This window comes from Agelaius tricolor, unplaced genomic scaffold, assembly GCF_023055355.1.
Source record: "Agelaius tricolor isolate 1412-34295 unplaced genomic scaffold, bAgeTri1.0.p SCAF_36, whole genome shotgun sequence".
NCBI classification, from domain to species: domain Eukaryota; kingdom Metazoa; phylum Chordata; class Aves; order Passeriformes; family Icteridae; genus Agelaius; species Agelaius tricolor.
In genome coordinates, this window is record NW_027269296.1 from 762,404 (window position 1) to 787,877 (window position 25,474).

At 56.4% G+C, this 25,474-nt stretch overlaps 3 protein-coding genes and 1 long non-coding RNA gene across 53 annotated transcripts in view; 1 reads left to right on the forward strand and 3 right to left on the reverse strand.

Annotated features, from left to right (window-relative positions):
* Window positions 1-191: 191 nt before the first annotated feature.
* MTFR1L (mitochondrial fission regulator 1 like) lies at window positions 192-4,870 on the reverse strand. The gene is made up of 7 exons (XM_071453005.1): window positions 4,779-4,870; window positions 4,646-4,708; window positions 3,713-3,817; window positions 2,993-3,102; window positions 2,322-2,533; window positions 1,529-1,844; window positions 192-1,093 (listed from the first exon to the last, which is right to left on the reverse strand). The coding sequence occupies exons 2-7, from the start codon at window positions 4,658-4,660 to the stop codon at window positions 988-990; spliced, it is 864 nt and encodes a 287-aa protein (XP_071309106.1). The 5' UTR covers window positions 4,661-4,708; window positions 4,779-4,870; the 3' UTR covers window positions 192-987.
* Window positions 4,309-6,144, forward strand: LOC139602832 (uncharacterized). The gene is made up of 2 exons (XR_011683490.1): window positions 4,309-4,425; window positions 4,571-6,144. It is a non-coding gene; the product is annotated as an uncharacterized lncRNA (long non-coding RNA).
* SELENON (selenoprotein N) lies at window positions 5,314-18,300 on the reverse strand. Its single transcript, XM_071453000.1, has 12 exons — window positions 18,116-18,300; window positions 15,999-16,116; window positions 14,920-15,050; window positions 14,257-14,469; window positions 13,500-13,624; window positions 12,495-12,632; window positions 11,547-11,628; window positions 10,492-10,680; window positions 9,356-9,461; window positions 8,483-8,595; window positions 7,751-7,852; window positions 5,314-7,399 (listed from the first exon to the last, which is right to left on the reverse strand). Exons 1-12 carry the CDS (start codon window positions 18,257-18,259, stop codon window positions 7,229-7,231), a joined length of 1,632 nt encoding a protein of 543 aa, XP_071309101.1. The 5' UTR covers window positions 18,260-18,300; the 3' UTR covers window positions 5,314-7,228.
* Window positions 18,301-20,931: 2,631 nt separating this feature from the next.
* Window positions 20,932-25,474, reverse strand: part of MAN1C1 (mannosidase alpha class 1C member 1) — a 55,562-nt gene continuing 51,019 nt past the window's right edge. Inside the window, exons 9-16 of one of the 50 annotated variants that reach the window (XR_011683455.1) lie at window positions 24,935-25,050; window positions 24,540-24,759; window positions 23,865-24,037; window positions 23,094-23,209; window positions 21,727-22,733; window positions 21,598-21,618; window positions 21,532-21,553; window positions 20,932-21,466 (exon numbers count right to left, since the gene is read on the reverse strand). Coding sequence is in view for 1 of the 50 variants with exons in the window: in XM_071452997.1 (XP_071309098.1) it covers window positions 22,613-22,733; window positions 23,094-23,209; window positions 23,865-24,037; window positions 24,540-24,759; window positions 24,935-25,050 (746 nt within the window). In the remaining 49 variants the exon portion in view is untranslated. Of the gene's footprint in view, window positions 22,734-23,093; window positions 23,210-23,864; window positions 24,038-24,539; window positions 24,760-24,934; window positions 25,051-25,474 lie in introns of all 50 variants that reach the window. The other 49 variants (XR_011683488.1, XR_011683485.1, XR_011683487.1 and 46 more) reach the window with 49 other exon arrangements.

Sequence of the window (25,474 nt, forward strand, 5' to 3'; positions counted from 1 at the left end):
GAGGAGCTCCCTAAAAATGGACATTCTCACATCTCTCTGCCACAGAATCCTCTTCTTCTCTGGTTTTGGAGGTGGGGATGATGATTTAATTTTTCAGGGACATCCAGGAGGACGAAGAAAGCCCCAGCCCCTGAATATTTGGGATTCCAGCCCCACCCCGAGCCCATCAATAACCCCACAGACCATCAGTGTCTTATTAAGGCTCCATTTTATAGAAAGAAAAAAAAAAATCACATTTTAAATACAGCCATGGGGGCACTGCAGGGAAGGTGGAGCTGGGGGAGAGCTCTGGGTGAGGGGGAGCTGCAGCCACAGCCAGGCCAAGCTCCTGCCCTGCTCTGCTTGGGGTGCCAGGTCAATAAACAGACCCTGAGAGGTGAAATAAAACACAGGCTGGGGGCACAGGGACTTTAATGGGACATTAAATTACTGGCAGGAAATTAAGGCCATTCTGTCATGCAACTGTGGCTGATCTGTGAGAGAAGGAACACCCAGGGCACAGGAAATCCCTCAGGTCCGAGCCAGGGGGGATTTGGGGAATTAAAATCCCTTTTCCCACCATGATCCAACAGCCCTGGAAGGCTGGGAGCACCCAGGAGCTGGTTCTCAGCTCTGTGCCACACTCAGGATAAAAACTGGGCTTTGTCCTGTTCCAACTGGGCAGGGGAACTGGTTCTGTCCTTGCAGCTCAGGGCTGAACTGGAACCCAAGGAAAAGTGCAGGAGCACAGAACTTCATCCAGCAGCACTCCAGGAGATCCTCACCAACACCAAAACACAGCTGGGAAAGAGCTTCCATCTTCTTAAAAAGGATTTTCTTAAATAGAACAACACATGGCAAACACATCAAATCCAATTTCCTGACCAAGTGTCCGTGCACAAACCATGATTAATAAAAGAGGCAAAGGCTCAATCCTTAGGAGAAGGCAGCTACTGTGGAGGAGCTTTTGGGAGCAGAGCTCTGCTGGCAGAGCTGAGGGCAGCAGCATCACTTCTCCTTCAGGGCCAGGTCTTCATCCTTGAGGGCAAACTTCCTCCTGAGCACCTCTGCAATGAGCACGGCCGGGTCCTCCTGCTTCAGGGAAGGGCGGCTCCTGAGGGGACACAACTCAGTGCAGTGAGGCCAAAACTGACTGCAGAGTGCCCAAAACTGACTGCAGAGTGCCCAAACCTCACTGCAGACTGCCCAAAACTGACTGCAGACTGCCCAAACCTCACTGCAGACTGCCCAAATTCCTGCCTGACAGCTCAGCCTGGCTCCTGAGGGGCACAGAGCACTGAACTCACTGCAGTCAGCCCTGAACAACAAAATCCAGGAATGAGTTACCAAGCTCTGCTCCAAGGAGGTATTTCCCCCACAAAAATTCTCCATTATTTCCTGTCCCAAAAAGGCAAAACCCCCAGAAATGAGTTACCAATATCTCATTTCCCCCAGGAGTGAAGGACAGGGAGCAGCTCCAGCCCAGTGCCTGCCCAGGCTCTGCAGGGATTTCACTCAGAATTCCAGAAGAATTTCAGGAAGCACTTACAAGTCTTTGCTCTGCTTCATCCTATGGATGTCTTTGAGGATTCCCATCATGTCAGCAAAGCTGCTGGCCTTGGAGAGGGACACCGAGTCCTCCTCGTCGGGGTCGCGGGGCTCGGGCCGGCCCTCGGGGGCGGAGCAGAGCGGCGGCAGCTCGGCCACCGAGGGCGCCTCGGGGCTCTCCAGCTCCGCCTCCTCCTCCGTGATGTCGCTGATCACAAAGGACGTGGTGGACTGGAAAGAGGGTCCAAAGCAATGAACGGGAGAGGAGGCGTTCGAGCTCCCTGGAGATAACAGATCTGGGGTCAGCTGGGCCGAGGCTGGAACAGAAAACAGGAGGTGATGGATGAACTCACAGCAATCCAGGGGTTGGGACAGCTTTAAACCAGCACAACAGAATGTAAAACTGAGCAGAGCTCCTGGGCTGCCCCCAGAGCCAGCACCCCACCAGGGAACTGCAGGGAGCCAGCCCAGAGGGGGCCTGGAGGAACCCAGGGCTCAGCCCCCATCAGTAAATCAGATGAACCATTAAACAAAATACCTGTGATACTTAAAAAAAAAAAAAACCACAATTGGGTCTTGTTTGTATATTTGAGTTTTGTAGTGTCACTGAGACTCTGGCACCTTGAATGCAGTTTAGGATATACCTGGTTCTGTATATACTGATCCATGCCTGCTGGTCAGCAGCAATGGAGGAGTGAGGAAAGAATGTAAAAGGCAGGGTAAAGGTTGGGAAACCAGCCCAGAGGGGGCCTGGAGGGAGGCAGGGCTCAGCCCCAGCAGGAACCTGGCCCTACCTGACTGTGCAGCCACGATTTTGGCGATCTGGCTCCGCAGGTGGCTCAGCTCATCCTGCAGCTCCGTGGTCCTGCTCAGGGCTGGCAAACCAGGCTTCTTCAGGGCCAGCAGCTTCTCCTCCTGCTTCCTCAGGTTGGGCACTGAGGCGTTCCTCTGGATCACCGTGAAGGGGCTTGGCTTCCACTTGTGCTTCAGCGGGCGAGTGTCACTTCTGGGGACACAGAACTGTCAGTCCCTGAGCCAAACCTGTCCAGGACAAAGCCTGGCCTCCCCCGAGGGCAGCAGAGCCTCCACGGAAACAGTGAAGCCTCTGTGTCCCCTCAGAGAGCAGAGAGCACCTCTGCAGCACCAGGAACACAGGAAACTGCAGCTGCCCCCGGATCCCTGCAAGTGCCCAGGGCATTTCAGTGCTTGGAGAGCTCAACCCTTCCACTTGCTGGCCAGAAAACCCCCTGGAGAGGGGTTACTGTGCACAGAGCAGGACATGCACAGGCTCCTGGCACTTCCCACAGCAATTCCTCTCCAGGTGCTTTGTAAATTTTTTTCCCCTCTCTGGGGAAAAATGTCTTTCAAGAGGCACCACACGAGACCCTGAGGGGACTGGAAGTGGTGCTCACGTGAGCAGAGTGTGGCCTGAGCTCTGTGCCAGGAGCAGCAGAGGAAAACCCACCTGACCCTGGCGTAGGTCTCCTCATCGTCCGCTGCGATCCACACGATGTCAGCCAGGGTGGGCACGGGGGGCACATCCCCCAGGTACAGATCTGACACGCTTGGCAGCACCTGGCAGGGGGAGATGCTGCTGAGGAGAGGGTGCTTGTTCTCCTGCAGCTGCCCCAGGTGTGCTGTGGGCAGCTCTGTCAGGCACACAGCAGCAATTCCAGCAGTTTCCTTTAATTTGTACAATTGTTTGAGGTTTTGGAGGTGGGAGATAAATCCTCTGTGCTTCCCTGGGCCAGCTGCAGCTCCTCCCTGCTGTGTGAGTGAGGCAGGAGGGGACACCTGATCCAGGCCAGGAGCTGCCAAGGCCATGTGCCACCCTCTGCCACTCCAAGGGTGACATCAGGGACTCCCCAGTCCTGGAACAGCCCCAGAGGGCACCAGGCCCCTTGAAGGTCACACAGCAAAACCCTGGGGCAGCAGCTCCACCTCTCCATCTCCCTCAGCTCAGGCACTGCCCGAGCAGGGATTTCCTCAAGCTGCCAGGGATCACTTTGCAAGAACAGAATTCAAGAAAAAATAAATTACAAAAAAAAAAAAATCTCTTAAACTTCACTGTACTGGTGCAGGTTTTGTGGCTACAGCTCTGCAGATGTGCGGGGGCAAACCAGCAGGTGCTGGCAGTGCCCTGTCCTGCCCAGCTCCCCCAGCCCCCCAGGCAGGGGACACTCACCTCGAAGGTGGCCCTGGGACAGGGCTTCAGGGGCAGGTTGGAGCCGATCATCCTGACCACGCTGCGAGCTGAGCCATGGGGCTTGTTCTGCCAGATGGGGATGGTCTGCAGGGACACAGCACAGTCAGCATCTGCACCCAGGGCCCTCCCTGCAGTTCATTACGCTGGAAATTCTCCTCAGCTGTCAGGGGCTGATCCCTGGCTTGTTATGTCTTCACTTGTAACTGAGAACCTGGTGATAACTGAGGTTATCAGCTGGTTTGGAGCTCTTAGGACACTTCTGAGCTGCAGCCAAAGGGTGAAGTGCTCTGCCCATGAGAGCTCCTGTGGCAGGAACAGCTCAAGGCCCTCCCTGCACAGGGAACAGCACAAGGAGCCCAGAGCACACCCAACAATCGATTTATTGCTGGAGCTCATTCTGTGCTCTGTGCCTGAGCACTGCTTCATGCTGACACACCTGAAACTCCCGATGAGCCCTTCAGACAGAGCCTCTGGGCTGGGGCAGGGAGGGGACAGATCTGTGCCTGGGGACAGGGGCAGGGAGGGGACAGATCTGTGCCTGGGGACAGGGGCTGGGGCAGGGAGGGGACAGATCTGTGCCTGGGGACAGATCTCTGCCATCTCTGCCTGGGGACAGGGGCGGGGGCAGTGCCCGGGAGCTGCTGTTGGGAAACGCCGCCGGGGGAAGGTTCTGGGGCGGCCCCCGGGGCAGTGTCCCGGGGCTCGGAGGAGGAGTCGGGGCAGTGCCGGGGCTCGGAGGAGGTGTCGGGGCAGTGTCGGGGCAGTTTCGGGGCAGTGTCCGGGGCAGTTTCGGGGCAGTATCCCGGGGCAGTGTCCCAGGGCAGTATCCCGGGGCAGTGTCGGGGCAGTTTCGGGGCAGTATCCCGGGGCAGTGCCGGGGGCAGTGTCCGCCGTCCCGCCCGTGTCACTCACGGCCTCCGCGTCCATGTCCGCAGGCTCAGCGCCGGCCGCTCATCGCACCCGCTCCGCCGCTCACTGCAACAACAACGGGGGCTCAGCACGGCCCGGCCCGGCCCGGCTCCCCAGCCCAGCCCGGCCCCGGTACCTGCGGGCCGGCGGCGCAGCTCGGGCCCGCTGCCAGCGCCCGTTCCGCCGCCATCCCCGGAACCAGAACCGGACCCGCCCCGCGCCTTCCGGGGCCGCGGCGCCTGCGCCGGGAACGGGGGACAGCGAGGGGACAACGGGACGGCATGGGGACAGCCAGGGGATAAGGGGACAGCCCGGGAATACATGGGGACAGGGGAACATTGGGGACACCGCCGTGCGGGGGGGACACTGGGAACACCCCGGTGGAAGGGGACAGTGGGGACACCCTGGTGCAGGAGGCACATTGGGCACACGCCGGTGTCAAGGGGACACCTCCATGTAAAGGGACACTGGGGACACCCCAGTGGGAGGGGACACCCCGATGTAAAGGGATATTGGGAACACCCCGATGCAAAGGGACACTGGAGACACCCCAGTGGAAGGGAACCCTGGGGACACCCCGGTGCAAAGGGGACACTGGGCACACCCCGGGCACACCCCGGGCACGCCCCTCTCGCCCCGGCGCAGGAAGCAGAGCAGAGCCGAGCCCAGCGGAGGATGCACGGATGGTTTTACCGGGGCCGCTCCGCCGCCCCTCCCGGCCGACATCGGCCCGGGCCCGCCGCGCTTTCGGGCCAGGGCGTCACCAGGCACGGGAGGGGCGGCAGCGGAGCCGATACAGAGAGAACGCACCGAGGGAACGGGGAGAACGCACCGAGGGAACGGGGGGAATACAGAGACGGAACGGGGGGAACGCACCGAGGGAACGGGGAGAACGCACCGAGAGAACGGGGGGAATACAGAGAGGGAACGGGGAGAACGCACCGAGGGAACGGGGAGAACGCAGAGACGGAACGGGGGGAACTTGGCATGGACTGCTGGAGCCCCGCAGCCTGGCACGGGAAAAGGGACACGGGCTGTGACCCCTCGGGATCCCCCAGGCTGCTCCGGCTCGGTTCCGGCTCGGGAACCCTTTTGGGCTCCCCCTGCCACTGTCCAGGCTCATCCCGAGAGCGCTTGCAGGTGGCTGGGGGAGCTCCGGAGAATGAAATAAACTCAGTGGGATCCCAAGGGCTGAGCCCTGCGGGGATGGAAGGGCCCCAAGGGCTGACAGAGCTCTGCAGTGCTGCCCTGACCCCAGCCTGTCCCACCGGGGAGTCAGAAAGTGCAGAGCTAATGCATAGTTACAAAGCAACCATCCCGGGGTCATTAATTAATCTCACTAGAGCAATTAGTGAAGTGACACTGGTTCAGCCCAGAGGTGCAGCTAAGCTCAGGCTCCAGGCTTAGGTACGGACGGGAGGGCTGGGGCAGGATGGGGACAGGGGAATTGCCACCACCAGGCTCCTCCCAGGACTGAAATTAAAAAAAAAAAAAAAAAAAAAGGCTTTTCCCTTAATTTGATTTGGTCCAACAAAATTGTGCTTCAGAGAGCAGAAAAAGCATCACCAGCCAGGGCTGGCTGCAGGCAGCTACTGAGGATGCTTTGTCCCCTCACGTGTCTGTAGGAATATTCCTTAAATCCCACTTCATTTAACCTTTCCTTCCCCAAATTACAAAATGATGCTCATTCTGCATGCAGGCATTGGCACAGAGTAGGAGCAACTGCTCAGGGTGGCTTTGGGTAAGGGATAATGGCTTCATGTCTGAACAATCTCTTTGGAAAAATAATTCCTGAAAATACCTTTTTGTACTTCTGGCTTCTAGAACTGCCCAGTCCTCAGCCAGGAGGGAACTTCATGGTTCCTCCCCCAGAAGCTCAAAGCAGACAGGGACAGAGCAGCAGCTCCAAGGGGACACGGGGGGAAGGTCCCAGAGCTGCTGGGGAGGGAGCCCTGGGAGGGATGGATGGGAGGGATGGATGGGAGGGACACTGCTCACTGCTGTGTCCTTCAGCCTGGGGTCACTGGGGGAGCTCAGCCTGATCCTCACCCGACCCCTCTGGTGCCCACTCCTGGTGTCCCCGTGCCACCCTCGGGGCACAGACCCTGCCTGAGTGAGGCACCAGGTGACACAGGGCCCTGCTCAGAGTCCTGTCACACAGATTGTCCCTGTCAGTGTCCAGAGCTGCCCAGGACACCAGGCTGGCCCTGCTGCTGGCTCTGTCCTCAGCACGAGTGTTTGGTCACGATGGCAGTGCTGTCCCTGCAGCCAGCACGTCCTGCAGGTCAGTTCTGGGCTTGCAGCAGCTGCAGCAGGAGCTGCAAAGGGATGGGGGTGGGTGCACACCCAGGCAGGGGCACTGGGAGCGTGTCCAAGGATTTGCACTCCTGCAGAAACGTGCCTGAGGTGAGAGGGGCAGGCTGTGAAACTGGAGCTCAGCTCACACCAGGATCCAGAGCACAGCCCCAGCTGGGACCGCCTGCAGCTCAACACCAACGGCTGCCACGGGCACCAGGAGGATTTGCTGTAACCAAAATAGATCTCTAAAGTCTTTGGCCATCTCAGGGGGGCATTCAGTGCCTGGTTTTAGGGCTGCAGGTATGGTTTTGCTCTGTGCAGCCCTTCCTTCAGGAACTGGAGGTAAGTTGCAGTTGAAGGGTCTTCAAAATTGGTTGAGAAACTAAAGATGCTGCTTTCAACATCTTCAGGCTTCATAGAAGTAATGTCCAGGAAATAGTTGGCATTGATGTGGTGAATCTGGCAAAGAAAACAGATGAGAGGAGACTTGTAAGGGTCAGAGCAATTCCCATCCCCTGCCCTGGCCTGCAGCCAGCACAGAGCAGACAAGGCTCTAACAGCTCCCACAGAATATCTGATTCCTTCCAAGTGCTAATTCAGGAACCAGAATTCGGGTCTGAATTTCACAGTCAGAGGAGAATGTGCCATCTTCCCCCAAGGGTGCTGACCCTTTGCTTAGGTTAAGAAGAAGATGAAGAACTAAAACACATTTGTTTCAGATTTCCAGGTGGAGGGCCCAAGGCTCAGGGGCAGTTCCAGGTGTGGGAGAGTCTGCAGAGAACAGATGCCATGGGAGGAGCCCAGCCTTACCACCGTGCCGTTGGGGAGGCAGATGATCATCTCCACAGGGAAGTTGTATTTCTCCAGGTGCAGCTTGGCCAGTTTGCTGTGGAACTCATTCTCTCTGTTGCTCTGCAGGGAGACACCAAAACCCCACATTGGCACAGCCCAGACGTGGCAGAATGACACCAGAATGACACAGGGGAGCCCCCAGGAGAGAGGGAGGGAGGGAGGGAGCAGAGAGCTGCTTTGCAGTGCAAGGGTGACTGGTACCATTCTCACAGGCTGCTTTCCCATTCCCTTTCAGGCTCCCTCTCTCATTGCAGCTGCAGATTTTCTCCCCAGACAAGAAAATCTCCCCATCACAGGCACACCAAAGTCCAATGCCAGCCCTTCCCAAAGTCCCCAGCTCTGTGACTGATCCCAGCTGACAGCACAGGCTCACAAGTGGGGAAAGGCTCAGCCAGGAGCCCCAGGGCTCAGACAGTTATTGGGTTATTTGGTTATTTGCTTGTCCCCTGGGCTGCAGGGGAGTCAGTTGGCTGATGGCACCAGAGGCCTTGGGCAGGGCTGTCTCACAGAGAATCATCTGTTTTAGCTTTAAACCTGGCACCAGGACAGAGCCAAGGGGTCACAGTGCCACCTCTCAGCCTGCCTCCATCTGCTGTCTGCCCGGCCCCTGCAGCGCCCGAGGACAGGGAGGGCTCACAACAAAGATCCCCCCTGGCACCCCCTGGCACCCCAGCAGAGTGTGAGCCTCACCTGCAGCTCCTCCAGCTCCTTGACCAGCGACCAGCTGCTGATGAAGCTCTCGTTGAGCAGGGTGAGGATGGGCGAACTTTCCAGGACGGTTTCCCGGAGAGTTCGCCCCGAACCTGGCACAGGAAGAGGCACAGGAGGCTTTGCTGTGGTTCCTCAGGTCACTGTCACCATGCTCGATGCCACCTGCTGGGTGCCAGCTGGCTCTGCTCCCCCCAGCCCTCCCCACCGTCTTTTTGCTCCATTTTTGGCAGTTTTCCATGGCTTTTGTTCCCCACAGGTGCTGCTCAGCAGAGCAGAGCCCAGGCCAGGCACAGAAGGCCCAGGAGAGCCATGGCAGCCACCCCAAGTGCCACCTGCTGCTCATGCCAAGCACAGCTCAGTGCTGAGGGTATTTCAGGGCAGACAGGACTGAAGGGACCCTTCCCCTCCCACCCATCCCTGCTGCCAAGGTGGCACAGGAGCTCTGAGGCACTGAGGGGGAAAAGCTGCACATCAGGACAGCCCCCAGGGCCAGGCCTGGCTCTGGCCTGTCCTGTGCAGGTGCCAGGGACAAGGCACACAGAGCAGTGCCCCTTTTCCCTGCCAATGCTGCCTCTTCCCCAGCAGGAGGGAGGAAGGGGAAAGACCAGAGCCATGTCTCCTCCTTGACAAAGGCACCTGACCCACAGCTTGTCTCAGACAGAGCTGGTGCTGCCACTGGGCAGCTGAGATCCCACCAGGGATCCCCACTCCCACCAGGGATCCCCACTCCCACCAGGGATCCCTACTCCCAGCCTTTGTCTGTTCAGCATCTCCAGAGCCCACACAAGTGGCTCAAGGTTTCCTGCTGGCCCCTGGCCCCCATCCCTGCAGCCAGGCTGGGAATGCCCTCACCTCAGCAGGACTGGTCATCCAGGGCACCCCAGAGCAGGATGGAGTGCACCAGCTTCTTCTCTGCTTGTGCTCTCTCAAAGGCTTCTGTGAAGGGCAGGTAGGAGACCTGGGGGCAGAGGGACAGTGTGAGGGACAGGCACAACAGCCCAGCTCCAGCAGGAGCAGGAGGAAGGAACCAGAGCCAGGGGGACACACACAGAGCTCAGTCTGCAGCAGGACCTGCAGGTTTGAAGTGATAACTGTGATAAAGTGATCACTGTGATAAAGTGATCACTGTGATAAAGTGATAACTGTGATAAAGTGGTAACTGTGATAAAGTGATAACTGTGGTGGTGTCCCCGTGGGGTGACACCTCCTGGGCAGGCTGTGGTCCCCCTGTCCCTGGCACCCTCACACTGCAGAGAACACCTGCAGCAGGGTGGCCAGGCTGTCTGCAGCCCCACCCCAGCTGCTGGGAAATCTGCCCTTGAGGCATTCATTAGAAACCTCCTGAAGCAGCCTGAGAACTGGCAGAGGAGCCTGCACAGAGCTGCCCCCATCACTCGAATGGAAGGAGCTGATATGAACATCTTGGCAGCCTGAAGGGACATTTGTAAGCTCAGACTCAAGGAGGCAGCCACCAAAACGTGTCCCTCCAGCCAAGGCAGCAGTGACAGGCAGTGGCCATCTGCTCCACAGCCTGCTGGCATCTTCAAGAGTTTGGGTCACCCAGAGCTGTAAATTTGTGTCTGGCTGCAGGCTGCAGAGGCACAGGCAGATCGTGTGTTCTCTGCTGATAAGGGAAGCCTGGTCCAGAGGCACCTGGCTGCTGTGCAAGTGAAGCCAGAGGAAAAAGCATTTGTAAGCAGCACAATTACCTGCCTGCTCCAGAATCACAGCAGCAGCCAGTGATAAGGGGCAGGCAGGATGAGCCTACACCCACAGCACAATCCTGGGGACACCTGACATGGAGAATTTGCTCCTGCCTGTGCTGCTGTGTGACCCCAAACACCCTGGGACACCCTCCCAGTGCCCTGGATGCTGCTCAGGCTGTGTTCTCTGGACCCTGCTGGCCCTCCAGGACACTCACTGGGTGGCTGAGTGAGGACAACCTGCCCCAAATCAACGTGCCAAGGAGAGCCCAGCCCCTTCCTCACCTTCTTAAATGGATACATGGCCACTTCCAGCCTGTGGGCTGCCTCCTGCCAGGGGATCTGTTGCTGCCAGGTGATCTCCTCAAACACAAACTGGATGGGCTCCCCTGAGGGGTCCTTGCTGGCCAGGACCTTCCCATCCTCATCGTGGATCACGGAGGGCACCGAGGGCCCTGTGGATTCCAGCTCCATCTGCAGGGAACAGCCTGCCTTGGACCTGCACCCAGCCCTCCTGGGACAGGACACAGATCCCAAATAACCCCTGCAGCTCCTCAGGAACATCTCCCATGGTCTGGAGCTGCACTTTTCCAATGAAATACCAGGAGAGGAACTTCATTTCCCCCAGTGTGGCTGCACTCTCTGGATTGGGAATGCACAGAGTCCATGTTCCCACCTTCCCAGGGCAGATTACTGACTGTGGACACCAGATCCTTTCAGTCATTAGGGGCTCACTGGAGGATCTTGCTCTGTCACCAGCTCAGCCCTAGGAAGCCACGAGGGGGAGCAGCAGGAAAAGCTGCCCAGGAGCTTCCCTGTGCTTCTGGTACAGCTGAAACGTTTCTGCTAAATCTGCCTTCCTGACTTCTGCCAATTAAAAATAATCATGACTCTAGTTTAGGAGAACACGGGCTTGGTGAATTCAGGTATTCAGAATTCTGCCTTATGTTTCCTGTCCCAAGAGCTGGGATTACCACTAAAAAGGGGAACAACCTCGTGCACTTTCTAAATCCAGACCCACAGTTATTCATACCCTGCTCTGGGCTCAGGGCCTGGGTTCAGCTCCTCATCTTCCCTCCTGCCTGTCAAGCAATGTTTTAAAAAAGGAAAAAGTCTCCAAAAGCTTAGGATTCAACCCACACTGAGGGAAAAAGGAAAATATCAGAAGAGCTGCCAACAGGGCTGCAGAGGGCAGACAGAGACAAATGGAAATTCTACTGCTGTACTGAAATGATCCAGGGAAAGCTCCAAGGAATGGGGTACAGAGGCTCCACAGCTCAGGGAGCACAAACCCCTGAGGAGAAGCTGCCCAGGTGTGGAGCACAGGAGAGGGCACAGACCTGAGGCAGGTATCCAATGTCCACCTCCATGTTGCTGCTCTCGCTTGCCCCGTACAGCCACTCCATGTCCACGTTCAGGGACCTGCAGGGGAACACCCAGGGCTAAAGCTGGGCAAGGGAACCCCAAACTGGAACCCAGGAGTGACCCAGGGCTAAAGCTGGGCAAGGGAACCCCAAACTGGAACCCAGGAGTCACCCAGGGCTAAAGCTGGGCAAGGGAACCCCAAACTGATGGGAACATCCTCCTGCAGGGCCAGCACTGGGCCCAGAGCCTCTGGAGGTCTCTGTGCTCCCTGCAGCAGCCCAGGAACACCAATCCTGCTGGAGCAGGGCCCAAGCACCCACTCAGCACTCTGGAAATCACACTCAACACCTCTGAGCTCTGTCAAATGACAGGAAAGAGAGATGTCTTTGCTCCCTCTTCCTTCCCAGCACTCCACTTGCACATTCTGATCTTGCTGAACTTTTAAAAGTGTTTTTTTGGAAGCAAAAGGCTGCTGGCAGAGCCCAAAGTGGCTGCTGGCTGTAAGAAATGTGCTGACAGAGCCACTGGGGTTGAGTCGCCAGGGTAACGTTGTAATAGAATTTTCACTCTTGTCATGGGCAAAGAGATTTGAAGCTTCTTCCCCTTGAAACAATTCCAGCTCCTTGCCAGAGAGCAGGAACGAGCTGGTGCAAAGCTCTGCACACAAAACCTTAACCTGTGAGACTCCAAGCAAAAAATGTGTTGGAGGAGGAGCACCAGGCCTTGCTGTCCTGCACTGGGACTGCCAGTCCTGCCACACCCTGCCTGTCCCCCCCATCCTCCCAGCACCAAGGGACAGTTACTGGGCATGAATCAGGCCCTGCATGGCTCAGGGATCCTCAGTGATGTAGAAATGCATTTAAGGCAACTGCAGAACTCCAATCTCTCAGATTTTCCAAGAAATGAGAGGGAAACAGCCGTACCTGTTGTTAGGAACAAAGAGCCTGAAGTCCCTGACGTGGGAAGAGTCCTTGGACAGGACAATGTAACCTGTGAACTGCCCCGGGGAAAACCAGAAGGGGAAGTTTGGTGGCTCGTTCAGCTGGAATTCAGCGTGGATCCTGAAAGGAGAGAGGAGCCATCAGCTGGGATCCTGCACTGCAGTGACAGCAGGGAAAAGCTGTCTCCAGGCACCTGAAACTATGAACCTAAACTGGGCAGGAGAGGTGGAGCTTAAAAAGCTTTTCATGTCACACAGTGAAGAAGGTGAAAGACTGGAACAGATGCCCTGGAGCAGGAGCATCTCCAGTATCCATGCCTTCTGGAACTGGGCAGCCAGGAAGGATAAAACACTTTATCATTCCTTGAAACACAAGAACAAAACAAGGCCCCTTTAGCTTGCTCAGACACATCAAAGCTGTGTGTAACACTGTGAAGTGTAAAGTGTGTAACAGCTGTGTAAAATGTGTAACACTGCCACTAAAACAATTGTGTGGGCTCTCCCCCACTGATAAAGACACTGATAAACCCAAATCCAACAGAATTCTTGCTAGCCAGATTCTCCCCTTTCAGCCAAGGGTGATGCCCTGCATGAGGACACGGTGACACTGGCAGCACAGGTGACCCTGGGCTTGCATGAGGACACAGTGACACTGGCAGCACAGGTGACCCTGGCTTGCACCTCCCTCCCAGCCACACCACCCGGTGTCCCTCGGGAACGCGCTGCAGTGCCAGGACTGCTGTGCCCTGTGCAAGGGCTCCCATGCCCTGCCTGGGCCAGGGACAGGCTGGGGGTGTCCCCAGCCCCCGGGGGTGTCCCCAGCCCCCGGGGGTGTCCCCAGCCCCTAGGGGTGTCCCCAGCCCCCGGGGGTGTCCCCAGCTCCTGGGGGTGTCCCCAGCGCCCGGGGGTGTCCCCAGCCCCTGGGGGTGTCCCCAGCCCCTGGGGGTGTCCCCAGCCCCCAGGGGTGTCCCCAGCCCCCGGGGCTCACCGGAATGCTATGGTGTAGTAGAAGCTGCTGCTGGCCTGGAGGCAGGCCACGGCTCCCTGCGGGGCGAAGCGCGTCCTGACGAAGGGGCGCGGGTGGAACATGCTCAGCAGCCTGTGGATGAGCACCTGCAGGGAAGGGCAGCAGCTGCATCAGAACTGCTCCTCAACAGCTCCAAAGCAACCCCCACCTGAGCAGAACTTCCTCCAAAGCAACCCCCACCTGGGAACGGCTGTGGTTTAACAGCCAGCTCAGACACCCACCTAATCTCACAGCAAGGAGACAAAGCAAGGCACTGCTGTCACAAACAAATCCATCTTGCACAGCTCCTGTGCCATTCCCATGGGCTGCAGCTTCCCAGCAGCCCAGGCACAACAGCAAACTGATGTGCAAGGCTGCCTCCACCAACGCTTCAGCCTTTGAAGGGGTGGGATGCACCCAGGGGAGGGGATGCACAGCCAGGCTTTACCTGCTGAGCACACACAGGGTCCCAGCTGGCACCCAAGGGTTCCACCAGCAATGATCCCAGGTCCTTTCTGAATAACCCCCTCTGGGAAAAGCTATCCTCCAATCCCACACACTTAACAAACAGGATGAAGTTACTCAAGTCAGCCTCATCTGGCTGTCACAGACACACACAGAGCTTTTGCCTGCTCTCAAGTTTTGCCTCCTGTTTAGGTGCTCCTGGTTATAAACTGCAGAATTCCTGCTTCCCTAGAAAATAGGGATTCACACATAAAATCTGAGTGTCATATCTCACCTCTTTGCCCTTGGGAGGTGGAGGGTAGAACCTGTTGTTGGAGAGATACCCAGTGAAGATGTTCAGCTCACTGGGAATTATCCACCAGGGATCCCCAAGATCCAGGTTGTCCTTAGGAGGGAGGAAGGCTTTGAACTGCCTGGCAAGCAGGACACTCATGGGGGCTGCTGGGGCCGTCCAGTTCCTGAGCCCAGACAGAGCCACGTGAGAAATCTGGGAACAGAAGAAGCTGTCAGAGCCCACCCTGGAGTCCCCAGTGTGCAGTGATGTCATGGATGCAGGGAGGCTTTGGAAAAGGGGGGAAAAACAATCACATCCCAAATTCTTCTTACCCCACCAAACAGTTCTGTCAGCCTTCAAGAATGTGAGTAACAGAGCAGAGGGAACATGGCCTGTACCAGCAGTGCTGCTGCACCCACTGAGCAGAGGCAGCTCTAGTCCTGCTCCCAGCTCCCCAGGAAGGAAGGAGGGAAGGAGTGTGTGCTGCTCCAGCTGGGCCAGGGCACTGCCCAGTGCGCTGGAACCCTGCAGTGCTGAGGGGGTCCCTGTCCCAGCAAACCCCACGGGATTCAGCAGGACCCTGTCCCCTCCCAGCGTATTCCTGGTGCTGCTCCCAGCCCCCAGACGTGTTTGTCCCACAGTCTGGGCCTGCAGGACACCTACTCCCAAGAAGCCATCCTTGCTCTTCGTCATTGTTTCCATGAGCAAGGGCTGGAACTTGGCCACGATGGACAAAGTCTCCCCATCTGGATCGGGCGTCTCCTCCTCTTCAGACTCTGAGACTGGAGCAACCCCTGGGCAAAAGGACAGGGATTCAAGCAGCTGCTTCCCCTCCCTCCCCTTTAAAGCAGTTGTGAAATGAAAATCCAGGAGCACTGGGCGTCTCCCAGCTGATCCCACACAGCAGAACTCAGACCCATCCCCAGACCAGCTCTGGCTGCACAAACTGAAGGGGAAGGGGATGGACTTAATGGCTTTACAGTGGGAGGGGTGGGTTTAGGTTGGACAGTGGAAGGAATTGTCCCTGGCACAGGGTGCCCAGAGCAGCAGCAGCTGCCCCTGGATCCCTCTGCAAGTGTCCAGGGATGGAGCTTGGAGCAGCCTGGGACAGTGGGAGGTGTCCCTGCCATGGCAGGGGTGGCACTGGATGGGCTTTAAGGTCCCTCCCAGCCCAAACCATTCCATGATTCCCTGTTTCCCTGGCTGCAAAGCCCAGGCAGACTCCCAGCCCCATCCCAGCCATACTGGAGCCAGTCCAGGAGAGCACAGCCAAGGCTGTCTGTGTCCCCACTGTCCTTTGTCATCCCCACACTCCTCCCTGGCTGGCACCAGCAGTGCCACTTGCTCTGTGCTGACACAGCCTCCAGAGATGATCTCCCACAGCTGCCACCCAGGAGAGCTGCCCCAGCTGAATGGAGCCCTCACTGATGCCTCTGGCCCGGCCTGAGCTGCATTTGTTGCACTCACCCATCCCAAATCCCCTTTAAGCTCCACACAAAGTAACTTATGTACTTTGCTAGTCCAGCAGTGGGATCCTCCACCTTGTAAAAACTGCACTTTGTCACAGTGATGTCTGCTGCTAAAGCCTTTCCAACAGCATGGAAAGCTTCACAGCCTCTCTTCACGTAAATAAGACCCAAAGCAGCACCCAGAAAACGATGAAGTGAATAAAATATTCAGTGAGTTCAAGCTGTGGGGTCCGTGACGTTTGGCTCCGTGCAGGGACGCAGACAGGAACTCACCTGTGAGCTTCTCAGCAATGGGCTTGAACTCCTCTGGGCTCAGGTACAGGTCCTTGTTGGTGTCCAGGGAGGAGAAGAGGAACAGCCCCTCATTCCCCAGGGACTTCAGAGCCAGCTCCTGGTTTGGGAAGAAGAGGCAGGAGAGATTTCATTGGAACCTCCTGCAGGAGGAGGTTCATTGGAACCACCCTGGCCCCTCTGGAGTGAATCCCATTCTTCCCAGCACATCCAGGGGGAAGATGAACGCCCCTTGGCAGGATTTGGTGCTATTTGCAACGTGTCCAGGCACTGCTGGCAGGAGGATATTGAACCTGCATCTGCCTGAGTAATTCCAGCTGAACCATTTGCTCACGTTCAGAGTCTTTTGCCAGAAAAATTCCTCACTTTTTCCAGCTAGTTAGTCCAAAACCTGCAGCTACTGGCAGCACCTGGAGGTGGTGGTTGCTGGGATAAGTGCTGCACACTTTGATGTGCAGTCAAACAAAGGCACTCACATATGTGACTACCACATTCCAAAAGCACAGAGGGACTGAGCTGAGCCCTTGGAATTAGAAAGTTCCACTCGTGGTGGGATCCACTCCAGCATCACTGCCCTGCTGTGGTCATTGCCCCTCCAGATCTCCAGCCTTGGAACTGCATGGAATATTCTGGCTCCCTGCTCCCTCAGCCACCCATCAGGGAGTCACAGAGCCCACAGCCTTCTCTAGAAACTCCCACAGGATCCCAGCTTCTCCCTGCCTCAGTTTCTCCCTCTGACAAGCCCCCACAGGGCTCACCAAGGTGGTGTCTCCCTCAGAGCAGCCCCAGAAGAGCTCTGGATGCTTCCAGACATTTCCACTCCACAGTCTGAAGGGAAAGGGACAATCTGGAGGCAGAGCAAGAGCTGCAGGTTGGTGTGAGAGGAGGGAGAGACACAGAGCAGGCAGGACAGAGCCCTCAGTGCCAGCCAGCCCTTGGCACATGCCCCAGGATCCAGCAGCTTGCCCTGCCACCCTGGAGAAGCCTGGAGCTGGGAGCACAAACACTCTGCATCCTGCTGCTCTCCATTGCCTGCAGCACCATCCCCAGAGCTCCTGAGCCAGTTTATTTTCCATCTGTTGCCTGCCAGCCTGAAGCAGCACTAATGCAGCCTGGAAGGCTTTGCTCCCATCAACTGCAGCTACAAAAGCACTCAAGAGCCTTCCAGAGCACTTCCAGGGCCGAGATTGAAATAAACTGGAACTCAAAACGAAGATCTGGATGAGGACATGGCCAAGGACATTAAAAAATGAAGGGAGATGGTTTTTTGTGCACAGGGACAATGCACTGTGGACTGTCAACAGTTAACCTGCTTTTATTCCCTGAATGAATGGGGATGAGCATCCTGGGCTCTGGAGATAGACAGGTAACAGCTCTGCTGAGCACCTGGCTGCAGGTGCTGACACATCTCCCTCAACCCAGTGTCCACCTTAACCCCCCAATGCCTGATGGTCACCTCAGCCTGGCCACCTCAACCCAGTGTCCACCTTAACCCCCCAATGCCTGGTGGTCAGCCCAGCCTGGCCACAGCCACCTCAGCCCCGGTGCCCAGCGGTTCTGGTGCCCCCTCAGCCTGGCAATGGCCACTTCAGACCTCACCAAGTGCCTGGTGGTCACTCCAGCCATGGCCACCTTAACCCCCCACTGGTTCCTGGTGCCCCCTCAGCCTGGCCATGGCCACCTCAGCCCCCACCGATTCCTGGGAGTCACTTTAGCCTGGGCATGGCCACCTCAGACCCCACCGATGCCCGGTGCCCCCTCAGCCCGGCTGCGGCTCCCTCATCCCCGGTGCCCACCGGCTCCTGGTGCCCCCTCAGCCCCGCTACAGCTCCCTCAGCCCGGCTTCGGCCCTCTCAGCCCCGCTACAGCTCCCTCAGCCCGGCTTCGGCCCTCTCAGCCCCGCTACAGCTCCCTCAGCCCGGCTTCGGCCCCCTCAGCCCCGCTACAGCTCTCTCAGCCCGGCTTCGGCCCCCTCAGCCCCGCTGCCCGCCCGGCGCCGCCGCCTCCCCTCACGCAGCCCGGCCCGGCCGCGCCCGCCATTCCCCCTCGCTCCGCCCGGCCCGTCCCCGCCCCTGTACCCGGTACCCGGTGCTCGGTACCTGCTGCCGCGCCGCCTCCGCGTCCCGGTAGTACTTGGCGGCCAGCAGCGCGGCCAGCAGCGCCAGGGCCAGCGCCAGGCGCGGAGGGGCCGGCCCGGGCCCCGGCCCCGCCATCGCGCCGGGCCCGCGCCGCGGAGCCGCCATGGCCGCCGGGCCGGGGGAGGCGTCAGGCGGCCGAGGAGGGGCCGCGGGCCCCGCGGGGAAACAAAAACGCTTTTTGGTGTTAAATCACCTCCGCTCCGTCACGGGAAGGGGCTTTGTGGTGTTAAATCAGCGGCCCCCGGTCAGGGAAAAGTGTGTTTTAGTGTTAAATGAGCGTCGGTGCGTCTGGGAAAAGATCGTGTTAGTTTTAAATGACCGGCACCCGCTAAGGAAAAAATGTGTTTTAGGGTTAAAGCCCCGTCGCCCGGCTAGGGAAAAGTTCCTTTTAGTGTTAAATGAGCGGCACTTGTCAGGATAAAACCACGTTTTAATGGTAAATGAGCGGCACTTGTTCAGGAAAAAGCACTTTTTCGGCTGAAATGGCTCTGCTGTGAGGGCTCTGGGGGGATGAACCCCCTCCTGCTCTGTCTCCAAGGGCTTTTTCTTTATTATCCATGGGAGACAGGGGTGTGTGTGTCCATCCTCACATTCACATTTTGTCCTTAATTCAGCTTTTCCCAGAAGGAACCAAACCCTGAACTTCCCAAACCCATATCCTGCACTTCTGCTTGGTTCTAGCTGACCAAAATGGGTATTTTTTAATAAAACGGGTATCAGTGGGCTCACTTGCAGTGATTCTGCTGAGGTTTGAGCCCTAGGGATGGGAATTAGGGCATGGGAATGACTTGGCAGCCCTGGGTGATGGTGCTCAGCCTCCTTTCTCCAGCATCACCCCCACATTTTGGGTCATTTTTACCACCATGGGTCACATTTTGGGTCATTTCCACCCCAAGCTTTTCAACCTCCCATATTTTCAGCGTCCCTCCCACAGCAGTGGCATTGTTGTCACATTGTCCCTTAGCGGTGGCTGGGCCAAGACACACAAAATTTTTATTTAGACACACAAATTTATTATTTGAACTCCCTACACCTCATCCTCCCGCTCCTCCGTGCTTCCAATCCTGCTCCAATCCCCCACTGCCAGGGCAGATTTCTGCTGCAGGGCCAGCACTGAGTGTTTGATCTCTCCGAGGGTAGCAGGAAGCGTCAGCCTTTAATCCTTTGAAGCTCTGCTGTATCCTAAGCCTGCCTAATCGTTTTTGTTTTAGGTCTGAAGAACTCTGGAGATGGAGATGAGCGAGAGCATGACCAAGCCATTAAGGGAGGATGAGGATGGGAGCAAACAGAGGAGCCCAGCAGTGGAACCAGGGGGGAAATTTGTGATTCATGCAGTGAAAATTCCTTCTGCAGCACAGCAGAAAACTTCCCTGGAACTCTGCTCCATAAAGAACCCGGTTGTGGCTGTGGAATTAGCAGAGCATGGAAATGATGTCTGGGAGCAGGGATGGGTCTGGGAGCAGGGGATGAGCTCAGCACCTGCAGCAGATGTGCTCTAAAACCTGCTGCTGCTTCCCTATATATATATATATATATATATATATATATATATATAACCATATATATATAACCATATATATATAACCATATATAAAATAACCCAGCACGGGCCACAGAGTGTAACGGGATGGGATGGGTTTGGAGCAGGATAAAGGCCCTGGTTTGTCAGGGAAATGAGCAGGAGGGGACCTGGCAGGGTGGTGGCAGAGCTGAGCTGGTTCTCTTTGGGCTCATTTTACACCCAAACCATCTCCAGTCACCACAAAAGATGAGAAACGGGGAGATTATTTGATGGGAAAGAGAATGAAAGAGAAAAGTGAAATAATTCAGGGTGGCTGCAGCTCCTTGAAAGAGAACAAACCTCTCTGGGTTTGTTCTGGGTGCTGGGATTGCAGCACTCAGGAAGAATGTTAAATATCCACACATCCATCTGCTGTGGGGCCCACCCAGGCACACCTGGATCAAAGGGAATCCTAAAAAGAATAACAGGGAAGATTTCCACCCAGCAGGAGAAACCATCCCAGATTTCCCCTTGGCCAGAACAGCTCCTGGTTTGTGGAGTGGCCACCGAGCTGCAGGAAAGTTCTTGGGAGGGTGTGGGATGGTCCCACTCAGCCGTGTGAAATGGAAACCAGCCCTGGATCTGTTCCTGAAGGAAGCCAGAACCACACTGTTTATTTTGAGGGTTTAAGTTCTGCTCCATGTTACTCCAAGAGCAGGTCATTCTTATTTAAGAGATTCCCTTAATCCATTATCAGAATCCTTTGAGCTCCAAGAGCTCCCCATCCCCAAATCTCCCGGATAACACAGCTCACTCCCAAGATGTTTATTTACCAACACCCATTCCTCTAGGCCAGGCTTAGCAGGCTGCAGCTTTATCCCTGGGATAATGCTAAGTCCCCATCTGACAATCTTATTTCTCTCGGGGAATTACAAAGGCAGGAATTTAGAAACAACATTTTCTGTTTTCACAACTTGCTCAAAGCAACTTTATTTTCCCCCAAGTTGCTGAATGAACCAATTGTCACGAGGCTGTCACAAGAATGAACAAAAATGTTCCATCCCCCAGGGCCACAGAGCTGTGCAGTGATCAGAGGCAATGCTGATCCCAGATCCAGCAATTCAACAGAGCTGGGGATTGCTGTCAACCACTGCCTGGATTCCCCTAGAAACCAACTTCTACTGCACAAAACTCTTCAAATCCGCTCTTTAAATCCAGTATTGTCTCATTCCAAGCATGGAGTCGCTGGTCTTTTACAGGATCAACCCCAACAAGCTTTTTATTTTACAAGACTTTTATTCTGTTTCACAGACCTGACTATTACAGCAGTAAAATTATTACAAGTGACTCGTAACATTTAGTTCCAAATAAAAGTAGAAAAACACCCAAAAAAACAATAAAAGGAAAGTTAAATGAGATGTGATGGGTGGTAAATGTACTTTAAGAGCACAGGGGAAAAAAAAAGTATATAAAAATACATCAGGAGCAAGGATTTTGGTTTAGTTACAGTTGTGACACCACAGAGTCACAGAATGGCTGAGGCTGAAGGGGACCTTTGGGGTGGCCCTGTCCCAGTCCCTGCTCAGGCAGGGTCACCTGAACCCCAGGGCTGTGTCACCTGAACCCCAGGGCTGTGTCACCTGTCCCCCAGGCTGTGTCACCTGAACCCCAGGGCTGTGTCACTGAACCCCAGGGCTGTGTCACCTGTCCCTCAGGGCTGTGTCACTGAACCCCAGGGCTGTGTCACCTGTCCCTCAGGGCTGTGTCACTGAACCCCAGGGCTGTGTCACTGAACCCCAGGGCTGTGTCACCTGTTCCCCAGGGCTGTGTCACCTGTCCCTCAGGGCTGTGTCACTGAACCCCAGGGCTGTGTCACCTGAACCCCAGGGCTGTGTCACCTGTCCCTCAGGGCTGTGTCACCTGAACCCCAGAGCTGTGTCACTGAACCCCAGGGCTGTGTCACCTGTCCCTCAGGGCTGTGTCACTGAACCCCAGGGCTGTGTCACCTGAACCCCAGGGCTGTGTCACTGAACCCCAGGGCTGTGTCACCTGTCCCTCAGAGCTGTGTCACCTGTCCCTCTGGAGAGGTCCAGGTGTGTTCTGCTGCAGCCCAGGCTGGAGCTTTCCCCCCTCCCTGCTGCCCTCAGGATCCTGAACTCACCATCCACAGCCTCTGCAGCCTTAGATCTTGTTCTGGGCTCAGCAGAGCCCCTCTGTTGGCTCCTGTGTCCCTTGCAGGAGGAATTTATCACTCCAGGGTGACTGCTCCTGAGTTACCCCTCCAGCAGGGATCAGGGTGGTTCAAGTTCCCCCTGAAATCTGCAAATTCCAGCCTGAGGCTGCTCCTGTCTGCAGGGTCTGATCCTCTCATTTCCCAGTAGAACATCACCTCTCCCTGTCCTCCCTTCACTCCTGAGCTCTCAGCTGGCTCCTCAGCCACCCCCAAGAATTCCAGCTGCTCTCCCACACCAAGGACAACTCCCCTTCCTCGTTCTCCTGCAGAGCCCCCAGAGCCCAGCACCAGAAATCCCAGAACACTGGGAGCTGTCCACTGGAAAGGTGATAAATCCAAGAGCAGATGAAAGGCAGAAATGAACCAGAGAAAGGAAAGGAGGATGTGTGTGTGTTCGTGTATGTGTAAAGTCTATTTTATGGCAAACTTCCAGTCCTTTGGCCACTATAAAGCAAAATCCGTGGATTTCATATAAATTCTCTGTATAAAGGAATGTCTATGAACTGTGTACAGTATGGCCCAGAATAAACATCTCATCATCAGCCTAATAGAGCTCCTCACAGAGGAAAAGAAGGTGCTTAGTCATGGTTCATCTTCCCAAGAAAATCCTGTCCGCAATTGGACGAGTGCCCCCAAACACCATTTCAGGAACAACAGGAATTCCTTCAATGGAAAGGAAAAGCAGAGTCTGCCCAGGCTGGGGGAGCAGGAGCTGGGCAGGGCCTCAGGCCTGCCCTGCTGCTTTCAAGTCTGTGTGGTTGATGGGCAGGGGGTGAGCCTCGGTGTTGAACACCCAATCCTCCAGGGACAGCACGTCATCTTCACAGAACAGAAGATAGAGGTACCTGCAGGACAGGGACACACGGCCTGGAGGAGCTCAGCAGGGCTCAGGCAGGCACAGGCAGCAGCTGGGACACATTCCCACCTCCCTGGACATCCCCACCCTTCTCTGGTAACCCAGCAGAGCCCTTCAGCCCCAGCCCCTGGGCAGGAGCATCCACAAAAGATGCTCACAAAGATTTCCAGCCTTGCCCAGTTTCCCCCAGAATGGGCTGGCTTGGAAAGATCCTGAAAGCTCCTCTGGTTCCAGCCCCCTGCCCTGGGCAGGGACACCTCCCCTGGGAGGAGAAGACTTCCCCCTCATCATCTGAGGCTCCTTGAGCAGCTGCTGCAGGAGCTGTGCTGCTCTGGGAGCCCACACTTACTTCAGGGTCTCTGCGAGGAAGAAGCTCTGCTGCATGTTGTCGTGGCTGGGCGTGGTGCTGTACACGTCCCGGATGCCAGAGAAGCCAGCTTCCACCCTGCAGTGCTTCTCCAGGGCCTGGGGGAACAGAACCCTCAGCCACCCCCGCAGTGTGGGGAGAAGAAACAGCCCAGTGGAGATAACCCTGAATGGAGGCACTTTGTGTATCCCTGCCCCATTGCTCACGGGTTTGATCCTGCCCCATTGCTCACGGGTTTGAGACCCTGCCCCATTGCTCACAGGTTTGAGACCCTGCCCCATTGCTCATGGGTTTGAGACCCTGCCCCATTGCTCACGGGTTTGACCCTGCCCCATTGCTCATGGGTTTGATCCTGCCCCATTGCTCTTGGGTTTGAGACCCTGCCCCATTGCTCACAGGTTTGAGACCCTGCCCCATTGCTCAGGGGTTTGAGACCCTGCCCCATTGCTCACGGGTTTGATCCTGCCCCATTGCTCACAGGTTTGAGACCCTGCCCCATTGCTCATGGGTTTGAGAACAATCTGGGTTGAAAGGAACCTTCAAAATCACCCAGTTCCACCCCCCTGCCACAGACAGGGTCACCTCCCTCTAGACCAAGCCTCCCAGAGCCCCATCCAACCCAGCCTGGAGCATTCCTGACCCATCTCAGCGTTTAACACAATTTCAATAATTTCCGCTCCTTCCTCCGACCGAAGCGAAGATTTCCATGGGCCTGCAGGGACCCCCCGAGCCCGGTGCCCTCTGCAGCCTTACCTGGACCACCTCCCAGCCCCAGTGCCTGTACTTGGGCTGGTGGGTGAGCCTCCAGAGGTACATGTAGCTCTCCACCACCTCGGGCCGCAGGATGTAGTAGCGCTCGCTGAGCCGCGTGGCCGTGGCCTCGCTGCCCGCGTCGAAGCGGAACGCCTCGGGGCCCAGCTTGGTGTCTGGGGACAAGGACACGGCACTGTCACTGCCAGGCCAGCACCAGCAGCACACCAGCCAGCTGCCTTCGGGCTGCTCAGCACGCCAGGGTTTGCCTAAGGCTTTGTTGAGCCTTTTTTTCTGCAGTGTCTTGGAGAGAAGGGATCAGGATGGTGACAAAACCAACTGCACTGGTTTGATAAGCAGAAAAGCAGGGGTATGTTGGTCTGTGCTGAGGAATCCCAGTCTCTTGCAAGCACTATCCAGCACCCAGATCCCTGCTTTTAACACCAACCCTCTCCCTGCTGGAAAAAAATTGGTTCATGAGGGTGCCCAGAGTAGCTGTGGCTGCCCCTGGGTCCCTGGCAGTGCCCCAGGCCAGGCTGGACCTTGGGGCTGGGAGCACCTGGCACAGTGGGAGGTGTCCCTGCCATGGGATGGAATTTAAGGTCCCTTCCAGCCCAAAGTACTGGGGCACAGACCCCCCTGGCAGGGCAGGCAATGCCCTCCCTGCAGTGCAGGTACCTGAGCGTGTGTAGGACTCGTGGCAGGTGCTGGTGATCTCTGCTGCCAGCTCCATGTGCCTCTGCCTCCTGTCCCCCGTGCTGTGCTGGGCCCCCAGGGCAATCATGCCCCCAGAGAAGCAGGCCAGGTGGCCCATCTTGTGATCCAGGATGCCACCCCTCCACTCAGCAATGTAGGTCAAGCCTCCTGCAGACTTTTTCACCAAATGCTTTTCTATTGCCTAAAGGGATGAAAATCAGGATCTCAAGAGAGTGGACAGTGAGTAAAACTTACTCAGTGTTAGTTAGTGCCAGGAGTGAGAACCAAGGAAACCCAGAGGCTCATTCTGAAGGTCTGAACCCTTCTCATGAACCATGGCCCCCCCAGAAAGCAGGGAGCAGCAGCTGGCTCCTCACCTCCAAGGCATCGTCGTACATCTTCTTAGCTTCAGAGTCCTTCTTGTCTGACATCAGCCAGGATTTGATGAGATATTCATAAAAGCTGTCCCCGAGCCCCCCGATGGAGACGTGGTCTGTGGTGGGAAAGCCAGGAAAGAGCTTCAGCCTCATGGCAGACAGTGAGCAGCTGCCTTACAAAGGGGAAACAATCCCGTCCTATTTAATGCCCTTGTTCTCTCCTTCCTCTGCCCAGCTTCCTGGGGAGAGCTGGCAGCATTGCTTTTCAGAGAGGAAGAAAGGTGGAAAGTGCAATCAGGAGAAAAATGTTCTGTCATTTTCCAGAGCATTAGTATCCCCTAGCAGAACCATTCAGAGGCCTCATTGTGCAAGTTATTTATCCTGCCACGTGAAGATGCTTCCTGTTTATGGAGCCATCATCATAAATCCAGCCTCATAAACCAAAGCAGTGGTGGGTACTGAGGGATTTCCATCTGGATGGAGCCCCTGGGAGCTCTCTCCCTGCCTCAGGAAAGGAAGGAGAGGTGTTGGGATCCCACA

Coding starts and splice junctions, on each gene's coding strand:
- MTFR1L (XM_071453005.1), bottom strand. Junction 3,103..3,712: donor GTCCCAGGGCCACCTTCGAG/GTGAGTGTCCCC, acceptor TCCCCCTGCCAG/GTGCTGCCAAGCGTGTCAGA. Junction 1,845..2,321: donor AATCGTGGCTGCACAGTCAG/GTAGGGCCAGGT, acceptor TTTCTGTTCCAG/CCTCGGCCCAGCTGACCCCA.